The 26,525-nt window shown below is 46.9% G+C and overlaps 1 protein-coding gene across 1 annotated transcript in view; it reads left to right on the plus strand.

Moving 5' to 3' along the window:
- The window catches only part of SHISA6 (shisa family member 6), a 215,374-nt gene that overhangs the window by 35,481 nt on the left and 153,368 nt on the right, over positions 1-26,525 (plus strand). Inside the window, exon 3 of the mRNA XM_042883938.1 lies at positions 11,880-11,975. Within this exon, the coding sequence (XP_042739872.1) occupies positions 11,880-11,975 (96 nt within the window). The remainder of the gene's footprint in view (positions 1-11,879; positions 11,976-26,525) is intronic.

Here is a 26,525-nt window from a genome sequence, read left to right on the forward strand (position 1 = left end):
CTCCAGCAGATCTGGGTCCATGCAGCCCATCCGGAATCTCTGGTACATCTTCACAGGAGGATCTCACTGCTCTGAGAGCAGGGACAAATCCTCTGCCACCTTTCTGTCCAGTGACTTTCCTTTACAGTGACACCTTTGCCTGTCCCTGGGTTAGTGCTGTGGCTGGGAGGTTGCAGCCACCCTTGTCAAAGGAAACTGATACAGCATTGGGTATCTCTGGCATTACAGATATCTGGGCCTTGAAACCATCCCTCTCTCACTGCTTTGGAAGCCAAATCCATAAGGGATCTGCTGGCACAGGCTGCTTGAGCATCGCTGCTGCTCGAGTACCTTGAAGGGCAATATGAGTGTGGAAGTTTGTGTACTCGGTGCTTTATACAGCCTGAGGGGTGCTCCTATCCACGAATATCTTCAGCTGTGTGACTTTCAGCAGTTTCCAAGAGTCTAACAGAACAATTTCTTGTGATAAAACGTTCTCATTTGTCCCAGTTCTCAGTCTCCACTCCTTCCTTTGCTATTTTTCCCTTTCGTGCCATTTCACTCCTTTTCTCTGAATAATTGCAGGGAAGGTCATGGCTGCGGTGACCAGCACTGGTGCATTGTGTGCAGTTTTGCAGAATATGCCTTGAAGTTTAACCTAGGAGCCCCCCTGCTGAATTCCCTTCACTTTTAGCACCTCAGGTAACTGTTCTCCCACTGAGAACTGGGATATAAGATCCAGGGCTTCCCAAGCTCCAGGACAAGCTGGCCCTGGCAGAGGCCAGGAGCAAAGGTCTCAGTGCTGAGCTCCATGGGGACCCTTCCCTAGCTTGCTGCTCTCCATGCTGTGGGAGCACAGAGCTCCAAGGGGATAAGAGAGCATCAGGAACACGATCTGCTGCACAGGGCCAAGAGTGAGGTTCAGACCTGTTTTCATCGAAGCAGTGTCTGAGAGAGATGCAGCCACCACAGAGTAATTCTCATCGGACCCTCGCAAAGGCATCCGGCTGTCACAGGAAGTTTATCTCTACCCTTAAAGTTCTGGCTGGAGGCAATTGCTCCTTGGTGTTCCCCCTCCATCCGTGACAAAGCAGCCTCCACCTTCCCCTCTGCTAACAGCCTTGAAGCCGTGTGCGGTGCCATCAGCCCTGCCTTTGCCCTTAATCGCTTTCTCCCAGCCGATATAATTAAATTCCATCAGGTATTGCATCTAATTTTTGAGGAGCTCCCAAAGAACAAAAGCCAGTTCAGTTGCAGGCGAACAGAACAAATTAATTAGAAGGGGAATATTAGGCCCTCTCTAAATTAGATCAGCAAATCTCCAGCAGAAGAAGCGTAGCTTGACTGGCTCTGATGTTGCTCACTTCCCAAGCAGCTGCTCAGCTCCATGGATTGCATACAGCATTCCGTGTCTCTGAATTAGGCTTGGAGCAACCCATGCTGAAAGGCACTCCAGGGCACAATTTCAGAGCGCGACGCAGGGAGTTGGTGGCCTTGTGCCTCTCATTAGTGTTGTGCTGTTAGATTGCCTCGCTGTACTCGGGGAATGTCTCCCTGTCATATCCCTGCGTATGTAACCCCAATAAAGGAGGATGTTACTTGATTGCGGAGCCCTGCACAGTGCTGTTTACCAGCATTCCTCCCAGCTATAGAGATCGTTATGAGAAAGCACTGGAATTATCATATAAAACCAGATCAAATACCCAGAAGCGACTCTTCATAAGCATTTAAACAAGTAAACAGATGGCATCAGCACAACTTACTTCTGCCTCTAGGAATCTTCAATCCTGGGGGATGACTGCACGGTCCCCTGTTAGAGTGGGGGATGCAGATTGCACTCGGAGCTCAGGGATTGTGCTCCGCACAGGTTGTGCTTGTGTCCTGTGCTCCTGATGCAGTGAGGAGAGATCCAGCTCTCCTTTTCCAAGTTGGAAAAAGACAACTAAGATATAATCAAATCCAACTTTCAGCCCACCCCCACCATGCCCACAAACTGTGTCCCCAAGTGCCACATCTCCAGGTGTCTTGAACACCTCCAGGAACAGTGACTACACCACCTCCCTGGGCAGCCTATTCTAATGGCTGATCGCTCTTTTGGAGAAGAAATTATTCCAAATGTCCAACCTGAACCTATCCCAGCACAACTTGAGGCCATCACCTCTCTATCACTGCTACCTGGAAGCAGAGGCTGACCCCCACCTCACCACAACCTCCTGTCAGGAAGCTGTAGAGAGCCATAACATCTCCCCTGAGTCTCCTCTTCTCCAGACTGACCCATCCCAGTTCCCTCAGCTGCTTCTCATCAGACCTGTGCTCCAGACCCCTCACAGCCCCACTGCCCTTCTCTGGACACGTTCCAGAGCCTCCATGTCTTTCTTGTAGTGAGGGCCCAACTGAACACAGCACTCCAGGTGCAGCCTCACCAGAGCTGAGTACAGGGAACGATTACCTCCTGCTCTGCTGGCTGCTCTATTACCATGCTCTCTATCATTTCACACTGTGCTTTTACCCCAGCTCTTTTCCTCCAGCCAGAAAAAGTCTTTTCGTTACTACCAGACTCTTATTCTTCAATAACAAACCCCTGTCTTTCCACCTTCTGCCCTCTCTGTTCCTGCCGACAGGATCAGGCCCCTCAGAAGGCCACTGACTGAGGCTGTGACGTACATACAGATATTTCCTCTCCATTCATCCCATGACATCTCCTGTAGGTTTCCTGAGTTGGCGTGGTTTAAGGACTCAGCTTCTCAGAGCTCACCGAGACAACAGCAGCTGCACTGCTTTATCCAACCGGCGTTATTGCTGCTTTCCCATGAAAGTCACTGCAGAAACATCAGGCTGAAGGGTCAGCATACGTGCACTGTGTTTTTGTAAAAGTTCTGTTTGCTCACAAACAGCCTTGCTGGCCCAATGCCTGTGAGGATTGTTTCTGGAGTTTTGTAGCTTCCCTATTCAAAGTAATTGTTGTAAATGCTGTCATTTCAGGCATTTCTGAAATGATTATCTTCTTATCAAAATGGCTGGTTTAGGATAATGTGGGCACATCAGTTTCACCAGCTATCTCAGGAGATAGCATTGCTTGGAAATTAAGGGCCACAGCTGCAAAAGTCCTTACAAAACACAATCCCGGAGCAAGGCTGGGAAATGATGTAGTTTGATTCAGAGATCACATCACCTCTTTTACCCTCTGGAGACTTCCCATTTCCAGCATAATTTGGTAATTTGTTCTTTTCCTTTACAGAAGTGCATCTCAATAGTGCATAGATTCTTGACATTATTTCTGAGCACCTGTTGTAGCAGAGCAGTAACTCATCCCTGCTGCTTCCCCTTCGGAAGGCAGATTAGAGAGAATTGGAAAAGCACTCAGCACTTCCCCCAGGTTACTCTTCTGTGTCAGTAATTGCTGCTGTTTCCCTAGGAAGGCAGTGGGAGCGTGGTTGGGGGTGAGGGGCTGTAAGGCAGGCAGCAGGCTGAACGGGCTGTGCCTGTGTGCCTGTGGGAGTGGAGGGGTCCGCTGCTATCTTTGAGTGGAAATGGGTAAAACCTCCCTCGCTGTAGGGTGAATGGAGTTCTGCTGTGTTTGTACAGTGCCCACAACATGCAGACCCTTTAGAGAAGGAACGTGAAAAGCATGTTATATAGACTGTATCCTAATAGCACAGGAGCAGTGGCTACAGGTTGGACTAGAGCTCTGAACAGCTTGCTCTCATGCATCACCTCTTTAAGCCCAGTACAGGTGCTGCAATCAGCCTTCCCTTACTTCTCATCCCCATGTGAATCTATGTGTGTGTGAGTTGTCTTTATGAAGCAGAGGTTCGGTCCTTTCTCATAACACAGCAGAAACAGCTGAGTTGTGAGTAACCCCAGCATCCAGCTCACGCGAGGTGCTCCTAGCGTTGTCCAAGAACAGGGCAAGGCACACCCAACCCCAGAAGGGTGAGACTTGGCTCAGCAGGGGAAGCTCGTGAATCTGACTGCAAGTGAGAAACCCAGCTGCACATAAGAAGGATGGTTTGAACCCTGGACTGTGTTGCCTGCAAGTGGTCTGGTAATGAGGGGCAGTGGAAGCAAACAGGAAGGTTTGAGCAAACATCAGAGCATGGTGGTGTGACACCATCAGGACTGAGTGGGGCCAGGGCCACGGGGCAGGTCCTCCTGCTGAGCACGGCTGGGGAGAGCTCATGAGACGTGGAATTTAACTCTGCAATAGGGAAAGCAGCTGAGATATTTATGAGATAATTAATTAAGGTGGTTTCTGTAAATGTGTCATCCAAAAGGCTTTATGTGCGTCTAAGCTGGCATTTTCTCTGGCTGGAAACTTTTGAATTTCTTCCACATTCAACTGGGAATTAGTGCTGGGAGAAAGAAAACAGATTTATGCCCGAGCTGCATGGATGCAGTGTTACACACAAAATCCTGCACAGCCCACAGGAGATCACCTTGTGTGTAGAGCTGAATTTGTATGGTTAGTTAATTAGTGTCTTAGCACTCTAATCAAAGCACAGCAGTTGCAACAATACTTGCTCAAATTAATACAGAAAGGCTCATTTATAATGCCCTCAAAATGGATATATAAAACTTCATACTCATAGAACCGCTGAATAGTTTGTGTTGGAAGGGATCCAGTACAATCCCTGCCGTGGGCTGGTTGCCTCCCACTGTAACAGGCTGCCCAGGGCCCATCCTCTTGGGCACAGAAGGGCAGACCCCTGTGACACATGGCACTGCTGCAGCCAACATGGCCTCACGGGATGAAGCCATGAGGCTGATGGCTCCTTGGGTGACGTATTGATCACCTTCTGTTCTGTCACACCTGCCAACCGTGCCCTGGAGATTTTCTTCAAGAGATGTTCTGTATTTTTCTTTTATTTCTGTGGTTTGGGTTGTTTGTTTTCTTTTTTAATGCTGTGAAGTAGATGGAAACAGAGAATTATTGAAACCAGAAATCTCCCAACAGATGAGTGCTGTGTTCAGTGTTGGGCCCCTCACTACAAGAAAGACATGGGGGCCCTGGAGCGTGTCCAGAGAAGGGCAGTGGGGCTGTGAGGGGTCTGGAGCACAGGTCTGATGAGAAGCAGCTGAGGGAACTGGGATGGGTCAGTCTAGAGAAGAGGAGGCTCAGGGGAGATGTTATGGCTCTCTACAGCTTCCTGACAGGAGGTTGTGGTGAGGTGGGGGTCAGCCTCTGCTTCCAGGTAGCAGTGATAGAGAGGTGATGGCCTCAAGTTGTGCTAGGAGAGGTTAGATTGGATATCAGGAATAATGTCTTCTCCAAAAGAGTGATCAGCCATTAGAATAGGCTGCCCAGGGAGGTGGTGTAGTCATTGTTCCTGGAGGTGTTCAAGACACCTGGAGATGTGGCACTTGAGGACATGGTGAGCATGATGAGCATGGGCTGGGTTGGGCTTGGTGATCTTCCAACCTTAATGATTCTGTGATTCTCAGATGGGTTCGGGGTTTGGAGCTATGGGTACTTCTGGACATCACGAGATTCCTGGGCTCACAGACCAGCCAGCATGCAGGGATCAGGAGAAGAAGCCTGGACTGTGTGGACCGTGCTGGGTTCAGAAGAGCCATACGCATTTACATGCTCACCCTCAGTCAGCCTTTGGTGCTGTGTTGCAGGAGGGAAAATAAAGACAATGCTTCTGAGAGCTGGGGGAACAGGATGGCCACTTAACCAGATAAAGCCATGCACACATTGATGTGCCAACCTGCAGCATTTAATCAGAACTGATAGTCTCAGTGTAGAACAGTTGAGATCAACCTGCAGTAATTGTTTCCTTGCTGGGGAGTGCAGCAGGTTGATAAAACAGCCCTTGGGCTCTGCTTCCCTCAGAGGGTGTTATGTGCTAAGCATGACTGTGTGTGTGCTGGGGAGATGTGAACTGATTCATGGCCTCATTTAAAAAGCAAAATACAAAAAAATAAAACAAAACAAAAAAACAGGAAAAAATAATGTTTTCTTCCCCTCCTGAGTCATGCAAGATGTGAGCTACCTCTGCGTCCTGTGCAATTATAGGGTGTGGTGAAGGACGCAGAGGAAGATGAAGGGCTGCTTCGTCACTAATTTGTGACAGGATCCCTCGACACGTGGCTGCCCTGCTGCTCCCATCACGTTGGGTTGCTTATGCCTTTGGTAGGGGCATTTTTTGCACTCCCTGGGCAAGGACTGCTCCCAGAGTTGTTTCCTATGGAGGTATCAGCCTGTTGGGTTTTGCTCGTGGTTTGGGTGAGTCCCTGGTGGTCCCATCCCATCTGTTGGATCCCATCTCTTTGCTGATGGAAGGGTGGTCCCTGCTGGGTGCTAGGGGTTGGATGCTTGCTCTTTGTGGAGCTGCAGGGCACATCCCATGGCATGCTGATGGGAAGCAGACCATAGGGAGCATCGCTGCTTCCTGCACAAACCAGGAGCTGCACTCAGGTATTCCACAAGCCAGCATGCATGTGTGTGGCCTTGGTGAGGTGCTGCATTTTGTTCTTCTGTCAGTGCAATCCTCTCCCTTTGAAGGTGTTTTTATTTGGATGTTTCAGCTGAATGTGAGCTCACTGCTGTATTTGTGTCACCTCCAGCAGATGTTGCTGGTGAGACCCTCCAGCACTGCACTCTTTTCACAGATACTCATTTTTTAAGTTAACAGAATAGCAGAAATTGATATTTTCTGAAATCTTGTGTGGCTTGTTGTGGCTTCTAGGGAGGCTGCAAAACCAAGGGCAACTGCTGTAGTTAGTAGAAAAAAACAATTAAGAAAAGGAGATACTACCTTGATCTCTAATCAGGAAATCTGGTACAGCTATTAACTTTGCTTTCTTCATCTTTTACGTTGCCAGAAAAATATATGAGCACGACCAGCACTTGTGCAGCTCACTGCACTGGATTTGGCATGGCTTATTGTGTAGTAAATGGGCGTAATTTAGGGCATGTCTATCGGTTGGGACTAACACAAACCCTGTGCCAGGAGCTGTCTCCCATTCCTGCAACGTTGTGGGAAGTCCTTCAGTCATTTCAGTCTGCGTCATTTTCCAAAAATCCCTGTTTTTGGCTAATAATTGCACTTGAGAGCTCCAGCACTCTTGTGGATAGGAAGCTTTCACCCTCTGTAGTTGCAAAGCGGACTGGATGATGTGATGCAAATGCACTCCAAAAACTGATAAGCACAGAATCATAGAATTGGGTTGGACAGGACCTCAAGGATCATGAATCTCCAACCCCTGCCACACGCAGGGCCACCAACCTCCACATTTCATACGAGACCAGGCTGCCCAGCTCCCCATCCAGCCTGGCCTTGGACACTTCCAAGGACGGGGCATCCACAGCCTCTCTGGGCAGCTGTTCCAGCTCCTCACCACTCCCTCTGTGAAAAACTTTCCCCTGACATCCAGCCTAAATCTTCCTTCCCTCGACTTAAAACCATTTCCCCTTGTCCAGCTATCTACCTTTCAGTTATCAGTTATCTACCTTTACCCTGATAAGCCAGAAGTTGCCCTGAATAAAAATGAAAAGGAAGAATAAGTATCTTCTTCTTCTGAACCTGAAGTTCTCCCCTGGCTTGGCAGTGCTCCTAGGCTGTCCTTAAGGCCTTATACAGCTTGCTGTGCTCAGCAGCCACGTGTGGAGAAGAGCCAGAGAGTGGGACAGGGGCAGGGGCTTAGGAACTGTGGAGCTGCCCAAGGCCATGGCAGGCTGAGCTGTTGGCAGCCCGTGGCCAGGGCTAGGCACTACATGATCTTAAGGACCCATCCAGCCTATGCTGTGTCCTCAGCAGACACCTTGCGGTCTTTTTGTCCGTTCACATCCTTTGTGCTGATGTGCTGGGGCTGCTCTCTGGGTGTAGTTTATTTCCAAGGGAACCTTGGGACAGGGATGAGCTCAGCATCACAGTGTGTGTCACCCCAATGGCCGTCCTCAGTGGTTCCTGCCTGCCCTTCCGCGGGTGATGTAATCTGTGCTCAGTAATACCATTTCTGAAAGGTGGATAGCAGCGTTTTAGTTCAGCTCTAATAACTCTGTTAAATCAGAGGGCCTGTAATTGCTGTTTGTGGCTGAGCCTGTTCCATATGTGTGTTATGCAGCGTGCAGTCGTAATGAAACGTTCCCTCTTTCAGCTGTATGCCCTAAAGAATGTCTTTGTTGTGCGGAAGGCACAACGCTCACCTGCTCTCTGCCTCTGCTATGTGCTATAAGCAAAGGAAAGGGGGAAAAAAAAGTCATGTTCTCTCCTTGTTTCAATTTCTTTTGGAAATTTTAAGTTGTATAGGTCCTCATTTGCTTTAGTAACATTTTGCCTTGGTGGACTCCAGGTCATTTCTTTTAATGGAAAAGCCTGCGAGCCCCTGTGTGTCTGAGAGTTTACATGCATTAGAGCACAGGGATGTCAGTGTGAGAAAGAGTGGGGAGTGAGAGAGCAAGAAAAGCCTCTTCCAGGCACTCAGATACTGTGCTCTGAAGCAGCATTTTAAATTCCATCTCAACCATAGACACTGCAGATGCAACATTGCTAGAGAAATACTGTATTAAAAGGCAACGTGCTCCATGCCATGAGATGGGTGGTTGTGTGGCTTTGGAAATAGAGTGTGCTAGAGGGCTCCAATCTGCCTGTTCAAGGGACAGAAGAGCTCCCTTCAGTGCATTGAACTGAGCAATGAGGAGAGGAGCCCCACTGCCCGTCCCTGTGGCTGCTTGGGCAGTGCTGCCTGTGACCTTCAGTGGCTGCCAGCGTTTCAGCTCCCAGATAGCTGCAGCCCATGGCACATCTTGTCCCAGGGACATTGCCTCCAAAGGGGAACTGTGCTGTGATGCACTGTCACACCAGGGGGAGAGAAAAGCAGTGGGAAGGAGCCTCGTGAGGCTTCAAAGTGAGATCCTTTGTGTCTTGGAAAGGCAGAATTTGCTCGGTTGGGTGTCAACAATCAGCAATAAAAATATCTCAGGTGTCTAAAATGGATTGAAAATAGATGAGTTTGCACCTGTTTTTCAAGAAATTGGTCCATCAGCTCTCTACCATGGAGCAGAGGGTATGACCTTTTTGGTCCATGGGACACTCATCTCCATCAGCCCAGCTCAGCTCATGCTGAGCCCCCAGGTCAGTCCTGACCCTGAGGTGGGAGCACACAGAGTAGAGGGGAAACACACAGCCCCAATAAGGAATGGGGCAGGGATGCTTTCTGCTGTTCTGTGGGAGCTGCACAGCCCACAGCTCCCAAGGCACTCCTACCAAACTTGGTGCCAGACTTGGCCATGGCGGGGGCAGGAGGAATGATCAAAAGAAGGAAGAAAGAACCTTGTAAAGCAAATGGAGTGTCCTGTAATGTGCCCGTAAAAGGAAAAAGTCTGTGCTGCTTGAAGTCTACAAATTCAGGTTTCCCATGGGAAAACATGACTCCTGTTCAAATGCTAATAGGATGTTGTCACAGGAATCTTTTAATTTAACTGTTATGTAGTGCAAGAAGGGGCAGAGCAAGGTTCAGAGAGCAAATGGGTGATGAATGATCTTCAATCTGCCAGGCAGTGTTTGCTTTTTTTTTAAATATACTTCCCCTCCTTGATCTCTGACTTAAGCAGATCCTCCAAAGGGATATATAAAAGACAGCCATGGCTTCAGCTGGGGGTAATGGTACATATTTGCGTGTTTCTTTTATTCTCATTTAAAACCGCTAAGTGATGGCACTGCTGAAGTGCCAGTCACCTGCATAGCTGACTCTGAGAGCATAGAAGTTGATGATGTCTGAGCAGAAATCAGCTTAAGGCCCATTTTTCATTTTTGAAATGCAGTAGAGAAAAAGAGAAGAATTGGGCACTGTGACTACACACCTTTTCAGGTTAGATCTCACATGAAGCAGGAGGAGCTTGCAGGCACTCAGAGGCAAATTGTGCCATCACAGCAACACGGCACGCAGGGCATGTGGAGCAAGGTGGGAAGAGCAAGAGAGCAGCCCAGCTCCTCTCCTCTGCAAAGAGAAAATTCTTTTTATCCTGGGAACTTCTTGGTGGATTTATGGCTGGAAGCATCCACGTTTCAAGGTTTCTGCTACCACTTTGCACTGCTATAAGCATAAGAAGGAAACTCTTGCTGCTAATTGTCCTGAACCTGTAGAAACACTTTGTGTGTTTTGAGAAGTTTACAGGGAGCTTTTGGCTGACCTTGACCAGCAGTGCTGCGTGAGGAAAAGGAGTGGGATGCTTTTTCTAGCAGATTGGAATAAACAGTTTTTCAGAACTCTCAGCATCTCCTGCCACCTCCATATGTGAGCTTTGTCCAGGGATCTTCAGCTTGCTCCTGGGGTGGCACAGACCCACAGGTAGGGGGTGGGGTTTGCAGCTTGCTCAGCTCCACAGCAGGGCATATTGTAGGGCAGGTTAGACCTGGAAAGGGTGCTCACCTTCAACCCAGCCGTATGAAAGGTGCACTTTGGTGATGGGAAAAATGGCTTGCAGCATTGAGAGCTAATGGCCTTGAGTTGTGCAAGGGGACGTTCAGGTTGGATATTAGGAAAAATTATTTCTCAGAAAGAGAAGTGAAGCACAGGCACGGGGAGGTGGGGCCACCATCCCTGGAGCTGCTCAAGAACTGTAGAGATGTGGCACTGGAGGACGTGGTCTGTGACCATGATGGGGATGGGTTGGATTTGGTGATCTTTTAGTAGACTTTTCCATCCTTACTGGTTCTGTGATTCTGTGATTCTGTGATCACTAGGATTTGTCAAGGCACTGTGGTGGGAGTCACTGGCAAAAAGGGAAAGAAAAAGACTTTGCAGACTAATGAGATTTCAGAATGTGTTTTAGTCTTCACAATGTTCCCAAAAAGCCTGAATATGTGTGAGAACACACAGCATTTTGTCTCCGTTTGAAAAACAGGAAAGGGCTGTAGCATCTGTCAGAGGCACCGTCAGCCAGCCAGAACACAGCCTTAGGCTGCATTTCCACCTGGATCCGGGATCCCATGTTGCCTTCCCTGTTGCCTCCTGACTCAGCTCTCCATTCGGGTGCCATGCATTGCACCATCTGCTGAGCCCAGCTCACAGCCACCGGGGATTGGAGGAACAGAGATGCATCCCAAGCATGTGCACCCCAGGCTTGTGCAGAGAGGATGGGAAGCTGGAGTCTAGTAGGGCAGGAGCTGCATTCCCAGCCCCCAGTGCTGCCCTGCTTCCCTCCCCCTGCACCCACCTTATCTTTGCGAAATAAAAGGGATAGCAAAATTAACAACGTGAAAAGGGGAGGAGATGATAAAGAGTATCTGAAAAATTATCTGTGTCCTCATTTTGGAGCTTTGCATGGTAAGCAGAAGCCCTTTTTCCTTATTAATGTATGAAAACCTTGAAAAGCTGGATGACTGGTGAGCAGTTGGTACCACTCTGTTGTGATGGACTAAGAGAGCTCTCAGGAAGTGTTCTGCAAAAGACTATCACGCTTGAGAAATTATCTGGGGATGTTGTTCAAGGACCAGAGCAAATAAATCAAAGCTAAAAGGTGAAGTCTGCTGTTGTGCTGCTAATGGGCACTTGGGACAAGAGAGATACTGGCAACTTCACTTTTGGGCTGCAAAAACCTTCAGCAATTATGGTGCAAATACTGCCAAGGGCTTGTGTGATACCTGTGGAATTTGCTCTGGGGTGTTTGCTTAGCTGTCAGACTCCACGTTTGGGCTGTTTGGCTCTGCTGTCAGACTCCATTCATGCCATGGAAGTATCAAAATACTCAGTTGTTCTTCCTAAGCCTTTGCCCACGTGGAAATTCAGTATTGCTGCAGTTAGTTCTGCTGTACCCCCTGCTTATCGTTCGTAAGGTAACCATGTGGTGGGGCCTTGGTGCTCGTGTACGGGAGCAGCAGCGGGGCTGCATGGCACATACCTGCACCTGTATAAACCTGAATAAAGTTGTTTTCTTTTCTTTTCCTTGCCAGGTCACTATGGGAAGGATATTTATCGAAGTGGAGGGCCAGATCTCCATAATTTCATCTCCTCCGGGTTTGTCACATTAGGACGAGGACACACAAAGGGTACAGTGGAAACAATTTTTTGCTAAATAGAAAAGATTCTTTTAAATAAATAATAATAATAATAATAATAATAATAAAGATATAACTCAAAAGCTGGCTTCTAAGTGCTAGAGCAGTATTGGACTGCAGTCAGTCGCTTTAGTCTAGCAAATATTGCTGCAGGTAAAATACTGTGCTCCTGGCAGAACCTTTTAAATCGTAGCAGGGGAGACAGTGGGAGAGTGTTGAGTGGAACAGCCAGCCTCCAGGCTCCGCTCTGACTGTGCAGTCCAACAATTTATACTTCTTTGTGTGTTTTCCTGGGTGCATGGATGCAAACCACCATTGTGCTGCTGTACTTACAAAGGGAAAGGGAAGGAGTGTCATGCTGTCCCAGGGCAGGCAGTAACAGTTCCAGAGGGCATTTATGGATTTCTTGTAGTTTCTGGGCTGCTTTTCTTTTTTCTTGGTGGGGGAGGGAGGGGGATATTATGAATATTTTATAAAATTATTTCTTTTTAGGTCCAAAACGTATATTTTATGTGCTCATATAATCTGTGATATAATGTACAAACGTGAAAACACAAAAATATACATATACTGCTCTGTGTATGTTCTGTGTATATGTACTGTATATATGATATATGTTGAGAGACAGTTGTAGCTATATTAGATACGTAACCACATATCCCAGGAGTTGTGGTGACGAAAAAGCTGTGTGATTTGACTCAAACCTGGCTGGTCACCAGAACCCCGGGGGAACGTTTGTTTTATGACCTTGTTGCCTGTTTGGTGAGTTTTTATGGTGTACGGTGAGACCGTGTTGGGAGCACCTTTGTGTTTGCGCCCACAGCCCGGCTGTGTCACACGGGTGCGCTGGCAGCGGGTTGTGGCACTGGGTGTGCCAGCATGTGCCATGCCAGTGCACCTCGATCTGTGTCCTGCTGACTACTGAGACTGCTGTACATCTCTATAGACACAATGTATGTGGAGATAACCTATATAGACACAATGTACTGTATGTGGAGATGTGTCCATGTGCTCGCCTGGTTGAATGCACCTGTGTTGTTTCTGTGGATGACCACGAGTCACAAATTATTAAAATACCTTTATTTTTCCTTACATTTCCTGCACTTTTTCAAATTCTCCACGAGTGTCATCCAAAGCAGTGTTGGTCCTGTAGAACTGTCAGAGAAGAAACAAATATATGTATATTGTCTGTGTATGTCTGTGTGTGCTTAAATAAAGTTTACTGAGGCTGAGGCAGCACCCGTGGGACTTGTAATACAATACCCTGCAATTCCAGCCTGGCACTGCACCGGTGGAAGGAAAGCAGAGGAAACCACCATGAACCTTCAGGTGGGCTGGGAACTAAAGTGGTTCAAGGAAGGACTCATGGATGGCGTTTCACACAACATTTCCCTTTCTCCTCTTCACCCGAAGGAGGTTTTACAGTCATGTCCCATCACATTAGGCCTAACTTCGGGTGTAGGGTAAGGCAGCAAGAGGCACGTCCTACTGAGTGGTGTGTCCTGATGGCACTCATCAAGAGCATGGTAACCCTGGGCAGAGGCTTACGACCTGCCTCTTTCTCTCTGACACTTCACTTACCTTTGAGCAGTTTTCTGTACCACATGCCTTTTCCAGTTCCTTCTCAGATAAAAATAAAACCTGCTTTCCTTCTTCAACTGAGGAGGCTTGGGGGGTTTGTTCTTCCATAGGTGGGCCAGTGGTTGTCACACCTTCCCCACTGGCTTTGCTGGAAGCCCCGCAGAGCACCTTTCCCATCCCTGACAAGATGGTAGAGTGGGCAATAGGAGCCAAATTACGTATGTATCACAGTACCAAACAGCCATCAGATAGAGTGGTGCTTTCCACCCTATCTGATAGAAGTGAATAACAGGCTTTTAGTTGAAGAAATTCAACTAACTCAGCTTTTTGTGTACCAAAAGTAATGGATTGTCTTTCCAATTTACTTCTAAGCTACCTGTAAATTCACATTTTATTTGAACTGTACCATATTGTTAATTTCTGACTTCCTAATGGTAAATTCACATGCCCACATTTGACTGGTGCAAGTGATTAACGTGTGCACACATTCTGCAGGCAAACTGTCTTGTTTGCTTGAGTAAATGTGTAGGTTTGTCTTTGTTTGTGATCTGATTTAATTGCCTATTTGTGCTGGGAAGGAAGGGGCTTTGTGTGTAGCAAGTGATGTAGGGTCTCTGTCATGATTGTGCCCTGTGTGACTGGATTGTTTCTGGAAATATTACATGATAGACTCCCTGTATAGTGCTTGAGCTGGCAGCACAGTTGGACACGTAGACAGAAAGGATGAGTGCACCAGCAAGGGATGCACTCCTGAGCTTTAGCTGAGCTACTTTGTGCTCAGATTTCGTCTTACTTCAATTCCAGTGAATGAAGATCTCCACCTCAGCCACTGTTAACATAACCATATCCTGTGTCGTCATTACCCTACCATGGAAGGGGGTCCTTGCTCTTAGACTGAACAAAGCCAGTGAAGTTTATCTCAGTATTTCACATTTTTGGTGTTTTCTCAACCGTTTTCTGTGCTGTAGCAGGACTCACAAGTGCTGAGTGATATTTAAAAGCTAGTAGCTAGTCTGTTTTGGGCAGAAGACAAAGATTTTAGACATGCTGAACTACCATGGCTACCAAATCAGCATATTCTGACATCCACAAGCTACTTCTAGACTGTGATTTATGCATCTTATGTGACACTCCACTGGGCACTGTACCACCGTCTGACATTTAAATATATCAAATCACTGCACAGTTTGTTCTTCAAACCATGGTAAGGGCTTCAGTGTCAGCCTGTCAGGGTGATCCCAGAATGAATCCAAAGGCTGTAGAAGCTCTCCCAGGAGAGACACACAATGCAGATAATTTAATCTAGCTTTGGATAGCCAAAAATTAGACATTTTCTTCTGAAATGGTAGCCTTCAATTCCATTGCAAAGCGTGTACCTCTAAATGAGTGCCAGTGTCTCCTGGATGGTAAGAGGTGCTTCTTTTCCCAGTCTAGCAAGAGGTGGAGCTGTAAGGGGTTGGGTCTTGTAGCATCAATGGCAACTGAATCTCACCTGTAGTTGCTAGCATGGGAAGTAGTTACTATTGCTCTAATTGCCATGGGATTCACTAGGAGAGTTCAGTGCTCCAGTGACATGAGCAGGAGCACTGAAGACGGGAGAAATCCCATTCCTCTGTGTGCACGGACCTAATTAAAGAAGCAGCTTCTTCAATGAGTCTCTGTCAGACCATCCTGCTAATGGGTTGAGGCAGTCCCAACAAGGACCTTGCTCACAGTCCTGCCAGGGCTCTGCTTGGTCACACAGGCTGGTACAGATACTCACCTGGCCGCAGCACAGCATGGGGCAAGCAGCCATGGGGATTCTGAACTGTAGTGAGTCCATATGTCTTAAAGAACAGTAAACTCAATTCAGATCAAGATTGTTGAGTTTTCAGGTAAAAAAAAATGTGGTCTTTTTTCCATTTCATTTCATTTCATTTTCTCACTGCCAGCCTCACACCCTAAAAATTGTTTCAGAATTGAATTGGGCTTTCTGTATTTCACCAGTCCTTTCTGTATTTCACCAATCTGTGCCTGCAGCAGAGCTTCTGTAGAGCAGATGATGAGCTTGCTTTATAACTAAAACAATTCTTTGTTTTCCTGGTAGCGCTACAACAATGTTAAATGTAGTAAGGCTTTTGCAGGAAAAGTTGAACTCAGCACTGGGGTTAGGGAATAGTGAAGCAGGAAGAATGTGGGATTTCAGACTCCTCTACTGCAGAGTCATCTCTCAGGGACAAAAAAAGACTTTTCCTACAATTTGCTACCTCCATGTAAGCTCTTGCCTGTAGGAAACTTTTTTTTTCTTGAAGCATCACTCTAAAATTTGCACCAAAGTTGTTCTCCAGTGGTGCCAGTAGGCAGGAAAGAAAATCAAACTGTATACACGAGACAGCATGATGTGGCTGTTGAAGCATGACTATGCTGCTGGCATCGCCTTGGAGCATCCTGCAGTGTGGGCAATGTGAAAAAGATGTTGGTGTAGGGTCTGGTGACTGAGCAATAAGAGCTACCCACAGTTAGGTTTTATCGTGTGACATTTGGTGTAGATGTGGCAAGATTTACAGCCTGAATGTGGTATTTCCTGATGGGGCTTCTGTTCTCGCTTTCCTGAAGCACATTTGGTACCTCATGCAGTCACATATTTAAAAGGAGAAAATGGTCCTTGAGGTAGTCTTACCTTGGAAAATGATCACCTTTTCCTCCCAGGCCACATGCAGGTGAATGAACTGCTGTAAACACAGACAGCCCGTGCATCCCGTGGTGTCAGAGCAGTGGAAGATAGCTGCTGTGTGAGTTTGGGGTTTGGAAATGGTGGTGTTTGTGAAAGTGAGAGGAGACAGAGATGGGGGCAGAGCTGATCTGAGCCTCGTGGCTGCTCCTCCTTGGGCTCAGTTTAGCGTGAGCTGAGGGAGGTGTCATGCCACCATCTGCTGCCAGTCCATGGCCAGACCTTCACCCTGCAGCCTCCTGCAGGGATTCCACTGTGCTCCCACAGTAACCCAGTGTGCCAGCACCTGGAGGTGAAGGGCCTGATGTCATCAGGGTCAGCACACAGGTTTACTGCAAGACAAGTCTCAAGAATAAAGCAGCAGCTCGCTCTTTCTGACAGAGCAGCATTCATGTTTGTTACAAGGGAACCTCCTACAAACACAAAAGAGGACAATGCAGCTCTAGATCATACTTAGCAACCAAGATCTTCCCGAGCTGCTCTGCTGTCTCAGCCAGCGGAGGTGGATGGCAGCTCCACTTTCTCATCTCTTTCTGCTCTCGCAGCTGCAGAGCTTTCCCAGCACTGTGTCTGGGCTGCTTCCCAGGCAAGGTGCCGCCCTCCTGCTGGACGGGCATGGGAAGCACCAGGAGGTGACTCATGGCTGTGTCAGTTTCCCCAAAATACAGCAAGTTGGTGTTAGTGTGACACTTAGAAGAGCGTGCTGATAGTGACAGGGCCGTGGAACGTCCCATGCCAACATGAGCATCAGATCATTTCCTTCCTGAGATGTCTTGACCTACCCATCTGCTGTATTCCCTCATCTGCACATCCTTTCCACCTTCCTTGGTTTTTCTGCAAGCTGGAGAATATCCGCGACAGGCTCTGTGTTTTGTAAATGACATATCTGTATGCAAACTAATCTTTATGCAGACACCTCCGTGGATTTATAGCGTTCAGCATGACGCCAGCTTTGCTTAGGCGCCAGATGTGATACAATGTGGGGCAAAATGGGATCAGGTTTTTATACTTGCTGGCACCATATCCTCCCCTTGTACACATGCTTGCGTGCATTCCCCTTTTCCACCCACTTTTGTTCCTTTTGGAGAACCCAACATACAGAAGGCTGAGCTCCTTTAGCAAGCATCAGCTCAGAAACCAATAGTTCTACTGGTCCATTGGCGTGTAAATATGAATCAGAGATGAGTGTGCTGGGGGAAGAGATTTATTAACTAATTTGTCATTAGCAGTTTGAAGGATCTGTCTCCTCTCTCTCCAGCACTGTCCTGGTTCCCTGCTGTTGTAGCTGTTTCCCTGTTGCCATCCTGGCAGCCTTGGTTTCTTTCCCATAGCCCAGGTTCTTACCCTCAATCTGTTCTTTGGGGGTCTTGGTTTGTATCTGTTATAACCCAGCACTGATCCCCTACAAAACATGCAATGAAGCATCTACAAGGTGGAATTTACTGCCTCCCCTGTCATTAGTAATCCTCATGTGCAGCGGACTCATTAAAATCAGGAAAAAAAAAGAAGTTTAAGGGTCATTTTTTCATGCCTGCATCTGTAACACGCCATGAATAGATTACGTGAAAATTGAGGGTTAGGTGCGTTGAGTCCTTTTTCTCATTAAACACTTGTTACACATATCATATCAATGGGGAGATGTCAAAGCCAGAGCCTGCAGCATCCCAATGAATCATTTTATGTTCATCCTGGATGATGTCTAATGATTTCGATGGTGTCTTGCAGTGTGTGTGCGCTAAAGATCCCTTGCATTCTGATTCCAGATTAATTTCAACGATTGCATATTCTGACACCTAATTGTATTGACTTGAAAATAGGATCATTGGGATGTGGAAACTGCTGCACGGCTTTGCCAAAAGATTCCATTACGCAATAGGGCATTTCAATCCGCTCTGAATTATTTAGCTGACTCCAGGCGCGACCGTCCATTTCTCAGCAGTCTGGACAGCTCTTTTTTATAGCCCTCCGAATATCTGGTGGGGAGGAGAGCAGGAGGTCGCTGAAACCATAGCAGTGCAGCATGCCACCTCCATGGGCTTAGGCAAACCCGGAGCAGCCCCTGAGGTCACCTTCTGGCCTTGAATGCCTTGAAATAAGCAAGGTGAGGGGCTGGAACCCTTCTGCCTTCTCATCAACTGGCAGCAAACGAGGCATTAAGCACAACACAGAGAAACTTTTAGAACAGGGATCTCAGTGAGCGATGAGAAGGATTGGTAGCTAATCTGAGAGCTTATTAAGCAGCAGAAAAATGACCACAAGGAGGGCATGGGGCACATACATCACTGCCAAGCCAGGAGGTGCAGCTTTCTGGGGCAAGAAGCCCACAGCCGGCTATTGATCAGAGCCCATTTCCTGCAGCAACATCCAAACCTCCTCCTGCAGGCAGCCTCTGCGGTGTGTGTGAAGAGGCACTTGTCATTCAGAGATCATGTTGCATCACCTGTTGATGGTGTTTTGAACTTGGCCTCATGAAGCGTGCTTCCTGGAGGACACGGGTGGGACTGGATGAGGAAGGGAGGATGGATCAGGTTGGGCGGCTTCTTCTTTCTTACTGAGAGAGCGTTAAAACAACATGTTATGTTTCGACAAGAAAAGACCACCCTGCCACTGCTGATACCTTATGTTTCCATGGCAATGTAAAGCACAGAAGCTCCACTCATTCTTCTGTGGTTTGCAAACTATTTTGCTGCCCACTTGTCCTGCAGACCCAACCACAGCCAGCATTCTGCTCAGTGCCTGGGAATGGTTTTCAGTAATGTGGTGCTCTGGAATGGATTTCTCTACTTTCTGCTGTGTGCCAGCATTATATCAAAATAAACAGCAATAGCTGAGAGGAGAAGAAAAAAGCCCTGCCTATCGGATGCCCTTTCACAGGGAGTCTGTCAACTTTCTGCAACATTTTGGCAGGTACCTTTGAAAGCTGAGCTGAAGGCTGGTGAAAAACTGGCAATCACAGACCAGCTGCCTGTAAAACAGGGAGCTTCAGCTGCATGCTGCAAACTTCTCTTTGAAGAATGTGTTTTTTTGTATTTATTATCAAGAATTGGTGTATAAAATAACCGTATGATTTTCTACTACAATGTTACTGAGCACCTCAGGCTGGTTATCTCTTCACAGAGGGCTTTTAAGTGAAATTAGGAATCCCCTTTGGATTTGCAATACTGTTTCTTTAGCAGGCCACCAATCAATTGTAATGTGTTTGCAGATTGTAAATAAGGAATTGAAGTGCTATGAAAGAAAACCTGTGATTCCTGGGGGCATATGGAGGACTCAGCAGCGGAATCTGTAGTTCTGATCTCTCCTGTTTCCTCAGAACAACGAAGTCCCATAGTCAGAGTTCAACAAGGGAAGAGCTTGGGTGTGCCAGATATGTACTGTTACAGCAAAGCCAGTATATTATATACAGTTTATCTTCTTAATGCCTGTGGAAGGAGCATTGGCTCATCATCTAAGAAGTGTCTTTGGAGACACAAGCCCTAGATTTGTTTTCCAGATTTGCTTTCCAGGTTTAATACTCACTCATAGGAAAAATTGATCCCAGGAGTTTCAGTTTACTTTTCAGTAGTCAGTACAAAATGGTGGACAGCTGTAGGGGCTTCAGACGACAAATGCCATAAATGTAATTGCAGACAGTCTTTGAGAGACAGACTTAAGCTCATTTATTGACTTTTTCTGCTCTTTGAAGCAGATTAATCTCCATCTGTCTGTGCACAGGCCTATGGCTGCGATCATTTCACATTGTGGTACTGTCTAGAAGTCACAGCATGAGGATGGGAACCACAATTCCTAAGTGGGGATAAACCAGGAAGAGTCATACACCAAATGTTTTCTTCCTTCTGAGCTGACAATAACCTGGAGGCCAGTTCTTGGCACAGGACAGCAGGAACGTTAAGTTTCACAGCTTACAGCATCACTTTGTTGCCCCAGACTTTTTCAGAGCTGAGATCACTAACAGATGTGGCTTCCACTTTGCTTCTTTTCTTTGCAGTGTGCCAGTAATCAGTGTGGGCTGCTGGAAGCCTTGAGCTAGAGAAAGAGAGAGTGCTCCCATGTGGATGGCCTGTGCTTTCATAGGTTGGCACAGCAGGTATTGAAGGAATTGCTAAGAAGTTTTCATTGTGAAGCTCAGATCTGAGAAATCGGAGCCATTCCAGAGAAGGAGTGGTTTATCTCTGGCACGTACATGAAGGGTACTGCTTCAGCTGGAAGACATTTCTATTTGTTGAGCTACTTTTTGGGCATTCAAGGAGACATAGGGCTTAGCAATTTCCCACGTGCCAGAGTGGCCTTGCTGTGAGGCAGTTTAGGTTATGGAACCAGGTTGTGGCATACCTTTTCTGTAGGCTGGGGAAGTTTGTGGAGTCCAAAGTTTGCTATTGTTCTCCATGAACAAAAATTGCAGGGGAACCAAGGAGCAGGAATCTCAAAAAGAAATGGGTAGGAAGTGATAGGACAAGTGGGAATGGTTTTATACTAAAGGAAGGAAGATTTAGATTAGGTGTCGGGAAGTTTTTTTCTGAGAGAGTGGTGAGGTGCTGGAACAGGCTGCCCAGAGAGGCTGTGGATGCCCTGTCCTTGGAGGTGCTCAAGGTCAGGTTGGATGGGGCCCTGTGCAACCTGATCTAGTTCATGATCCACTGGTGGGCAGTCCTGCCCGTGTCAGGAGGTTGGAACTTGATTGTCCTTGAGGTCCCTTCTAACCCAAGCCATTCTAGAGTTCTGTGATTCTAAGGATGGATCTTACTGGGGCATTGGGGAGGGCTGTGGGAACATATTTTTTTTCTTTTTGCACATACTTTCCAGAACAATCCCCCTGCCTCTTTTCATAGACCAGCAAGAGCCATAAAAGTTATGGTCTGTCAAGAAGGACAGGTGTAGGGCTGACCAGAGACACTGGAAAGGAGAGGAGAGTTTGTACTGAGTCCCCCACAGCTCTGCCAAAAAGCGTCTCTTTTGGAGGGCTGAGACCATTCCCACTGCTAGGCTACTGCTTCTTGCTAGGACAGATGTTTCCTTTCTGAAAGCATCCCCATTTCTTCTCAGAACTTGAGGAATCCCATTCTGTCTTGCATACTCTTCGAGGTATTGGTTATAAAATTCCCCAGGGTCCTGAAATCCCTCATGCCATGTCCATCATGCTCCTGAAAATAGATGACCAGACTCACTTACCATAGTGGTGTGCTCTCAGTTTCTCATATAAAGCAAGTCATGATGATTTCTCTAAAGAATTTTCGAGATGAGGGCATCATTTCCATTCAGTGCCTTGAGGCTGCTGCTGGTGCTCTCCCAGAACCTGGGACTGCAACAATTTCTAAGACTTGTGGTTAGACTGAACCTATAATTTTTTTCTGACAGGTGAAAAGCAAGAAGCATCTCTTTTTCACTGATTTTCTTTCTAGATTAACAGCTGTGTTTCAGCTGGTGGCAAACGATGAGGCAGTCCCTGTAGAAACAAGGTGCATGGAGCAGGAAGCCTTCAAGCAGGAATAGATCTTTTCATGGCATTTTTTCTGACTCCTGGATAGTCGTAGCATTAAGTGAATGAATAGAGAGGCTGGGGTTTTGCCAGGAGTTCATATAGCTGACATACAGTTTCTGGACCACAGCCTAGTTCCTCAACTAAAGAGCCGATTCCAAGCCCACTCTCTGCTAATGACTGGTGTTTTTGAATCGATTTCAATGGCATTGGCTTGGATCTGTGGCAGAAGATACACTCGTGTATGCCAATGCAGACTGTACCACACTGCTGTTGTACACTTGCCCTGTTCTCCATCTTGCATTTGTTTTCCCAAGGTACATTTTCCCCTCTGAGCAAAGATGGCACATTAGAGTCTTTTTCTTTAAATATGATTGGGCAAAACGTGCTTCTAATATGAACAAAAAGGAGTTTACTGATCAGACTGAAAATTTATCTCCGGCTCTAGGGGTCAAACTGGATTTCGCTATCAAATTCTGTGGATAAGGCATAGAGATGGAGCGAGCTTAAGAGCCTGCCCTCCCAGTGGGAGTAAGAAAAATGCCAGTGCAGACAGCAAGATGTGGATCTGCAGTGTAGAAATCCTCGTCCTGCACAGTCATGGTTCTGAGCACATCTGTTCTGTATGTGTGCCCATATCTGAGCACACAGCTCACAGATTTGTCTCTGGTAATGCAAACCTTCAACATTTTATTAAGGTGCTGTACTCTTATCTATTCTTCTTATGTCATCACCCTGCCTCTGTTGTTTAAATGTAACACATTTTATTCTAAAGAACACGTTACTGTCATTAATTCAAGACATGCTCAGATACTAAGAGCGTGCTGTCTATAAAAGGCCCGTCCTCATATTCATTTTGAATTAGGAAACTAAAAATAGAGCCAGTTCAAATATAGGTGATGAGAATAACCTGAGACTCATGTTAGGAAGTAAAATGTGAATGAAGATTTTAAAAGTGCCTGATAAAGTGTGTGTGCTTCAGCAGATAGAAGTCTATAAAACAGCTCTGGGACAGAGAAAGTAGTTTTGGATACTGTGCATCCTCTCTGCATAGCACCTGAAAGGCATTGATTTAAAAGTGCTCTATTGAGCACTACAGCGAGAAATGCCTTTCCACACAGTGTAATCATTGCCTGTGAATCTCACAGACACAGGATGCTGTTGGGAGTGCAGTAAGACTGCAGCCCAGAGGGACACATGTATTTGAACCCACAAACCGCCAGCACTTTACCTTGTACCTCAAGCACTGCCAAAGCTCTGCTCCCTGCCTCCAGGCTGGCTGCAGATGAGGGCATGGTAGCCACAGCCAAGCTGTCCCCTTCCCACTTGTGCCCTCCAAACATAAAGCAGAGAACAAGTCAGGTCCTCGAGCAGCTCAGCATCCTTCAGCACCATCAATGTCTGGTGGAACATCCTGACACCAATTCTGCCATGAAAAACAAACACTTGGCCCAACACCTCCATATCTCACTCCTGAAGCATCTCACCAGGGCAGCTCCTGATGACAGGACGTGGTCAGTTCCAACTTTTCCTTTGGTGAGTGATGGGAGTTCCTGCCGTTCCTCAAAGAAGCTGTCTGGAAAATCTTGAGTCTCTGGTCTTATTTCTTAGGATTTTTGAGGTGACGGGTGGTTCTTCTGAAGTTTTTCATGTGGAAGTAGAAGGGGAACAGACCCTGAGAGTATGTGAAGGATGCAGAGAGCCATAGCTAACAGACAGCCACTGGGGCAGCCTGTCCAGGTCCCATCATGGCTTTCATCACTCACCTCCCTCCAACCTGCCACCAAGAAAAGCTTTTCTTCCTGCTCTCAAGAGTATCATGCATTCCCATGATCATTCTCATTATGGAGCTTTCATTCCTTAGATGCGAACAAAGATTTGAATAGAGCGAGTGAAAACCTAATAGATAGCTGCTGTTGGAATTTCTAAACAAGCCCTTCAGAGCTGCTGGCTTCTTTTCATATGCAGATAAGAAGGAAGTACCTTGAAATATTTAGGCTGAACTCAGAAGAGGCACTGAACAGGGGGGATGGATGGCAAAAGTAGAAATAATTTTAACCATTTGCAAAACATTTTCCTGCACAATTTTTCCCGAGAAACCCAACATATAATTTGGGATTACTAACTTAATTTTGAAACTGGGGAAACAGAGACAGGACAAGAAAATGTATCTGAAATGATGTAGAGATCAGGAACTAAGTTTGGTGACCAGAGGGGAGAAGTGTCAGTGATAGGAGACACAGTGGCTGAATCTACATGATCATTAGTAATGATCAGCACATGACTGAGGTGACTTTCAGATCATATCAGAAAGGTGCTGATCTGCAACATCCTGAGGCTGATGAAGTCAGCATGGGTGGTACAGTCATGGACCTATTCAGGCTGTCCTTGTGCCAAAACAGCATGGTTTGCACTATCCTCATGACTTGATGGCATCCAGTTTCTCCATTGGTCACTTGCTTATGCCAACATGAGTGATCATTTTTTCTTCAGGAGGATGCTGAGGTACCCGTTGCCATCCAGGCTTTAGGACAGTCTCATCCAGAAAGCATTCAGACACAGATCTCTGTGCTCTGGTAACAGTACTGATGAAGCTGAAATAGTGACTTTTCTTTTTCCTGTGGATTTTGCAGCAAGTCTTCAGCAGCATTTGAGGGGAAGTGAGAGAGCATAAGCAGGGTTCACTTTTCAGGTTTCCTCTCATCGTCCTGCACCATGGGGACAATTCCCAGCAGAAGCCCCATGTCTGCACAGATGTCAATTCAGACATATTTATGAGCAGAAAAATTGCTGGAGTGGGACTAGGACCCCTGCCAGGTTAAGTTGCTGGCTAGGAGAGAAGCCCATGTTTGTGGCTGCACATTTGCTCATGCAGATTTCCTAGGCATATGTGAGTCACAGCAGATATTCCTCTTTCCTTTCTGAAACAAGCAGCAGAGGCAAAATAGAGTCAATGTGGCCTCTCCATCTGACTTTGCTGCTCAGTGTCCCTCAGTATGGCCTGGGGAGAAGGAGACCCTGCTGTGTAGGACCTAGAATCATATCATCATAGAATGGCTTAGATTGGAAGGGACCTTAAAGATCACCTAGTTCCATTCCCAACGGGTCAGGCACGAACTATTCCTGGTGAAGCCGTGCTGGTGGTCTCGGATCCTCAGCACCTCTTGCAGGAGGAACTGCTCCATGATATTCTCAGTCACAGAGCTGGGGCCCCCTGTAGTTCCCCAGACTTAAGAAGATACCTCTCTAATAGATCCACTCTGAGGCTCTCTACTGATTCTGATAAATGCGTAGTCTTGGCACTGATCAGATACCCTGAGACAGAAACCTCCAGCCCTCAGAATGATATAGGCCATCCGCTATCCGCTGTCTTGTATTATGGGGGAAGAAGAAAGGAGGGGAAAAAACCAAACAATCTGGTGTCTCTGAGCTATTATTTAGTCTTCTCCAGGTAAGAAATGACCCACAGAATTTACAGGAGTCACTGAGCAGCTTCTTTTTGTCTGCTGTGTTAAAGGAAGATTAGTTCAATCTCAAGCACACACAGAACCATGGCACAAAGAGGATTTGGTCATGTCAAGCAAAGTGTGACTGCAGGAGTGCAGCTTGCCTAGCCCAGGAAAGGAAAGGTAGGAGGCAGGGGGACATCCTGCACAAACACAGCAGTGACTTAATAGTTGTGAGGGAAAATTGTGTGTAAACCAGAGGACAATACCAGCACAAAGACAAGTAGGTGAGGACTGGTTATGGACAAGATTAGTCCAAGAGGTTTGAAGGTCAGAGCAGTGAAGTTCTCTGACAATCAGCCAGTATTGCTATGCGCTGAGATGAGCGTGTTGGCTCTGCAGCACGGAGCTTGGTCGGTGAGTGAAGGAGCCTTATATCCCAGCATTCATGAAACAAGGCTCAGAGGATGGCAGCCTTCCAGTTCTGGTTACCTTTTTCTAACCTAGGAACGCTGAGAGGAAGCTTGGAGCCCAGCAGGGACAATGTTTCTGTAATAACCCTGTGCTGGCAACCGGAATGCCTGATGAGAGTAGAATAAAGGACAATTTCTGAGAGAAGGATGGATTATTTGAGTCTTTATAGCTTTGTTCTGAAAGGACAAATAATATCCCCAAAGAAAGAGCTGCTGTCCTTCTGAGTACATCAGCTTCCAACTGCTCAGATTTTTCATGAGAGCTGTGTCTACTTGCAGGCTTATTCTGCAGGAACTGAATGCATCAGAAGTAAAGCAGAGTAGGCTGTTGCATTTCTTGTCTGCCTACTGGTTTCTAGCCAAGATAGGACCCTTGCCCCCAACATTAGGCCCCAAGGCTCTCTAAAAAGGAAACACTCCAGTGCAGCCTCCTTTCTCAGGTGCCCCACGTTTCGCAATAATGTTGAAGTCCTCCGTATTGCTGAAGGACATGGGATTTATATCGTCTTGTTTACAGCAGCAGTTAAAAATTGGGCTCTCAGCCTAAGCAAATCATGTAGGCTCTCAAAAAGCCCATGTGAGAGGTGGGCATCTCTTCAATGGGATAGATGTGTATCTCTGCACGCACAGCATGGATGATTAACGAGACAACGTGTCAAATTTCACAGCTAAAACCAGGGGATTTGGATGTAGTTTAAAGTTGCATCCCCCAGCAGGGCAGCTAGGATAGATATTTTGCTCATCCTCTTCCTCTCCAGTGCATCTTCTTTTGTGCCACCACAAACACAGGTGTCACCACACAGTGGGTCAGGCTGGAGACTTCAAGTGGGACGGAACCAAACCCAGACTGGTTTG

The sequence above is a fragment of the Lagopus leucura genome, unplaced genomic scaffold (genome assembly GCF_019238085.1).
Source record: "Lagopus leucura isolate 7727_CA_CO unplaced genomic scaffold, USGS_WTPT01 Super-Scaffold_100040, whole genome shotgun sequence".
In the NCBI taxonomy this organism is placed as follows: Eukaryota; Metazoa; Chordata; class Aves; order Galliformes; family Phasianidae; genus Lagopus; species Lagopus leucura.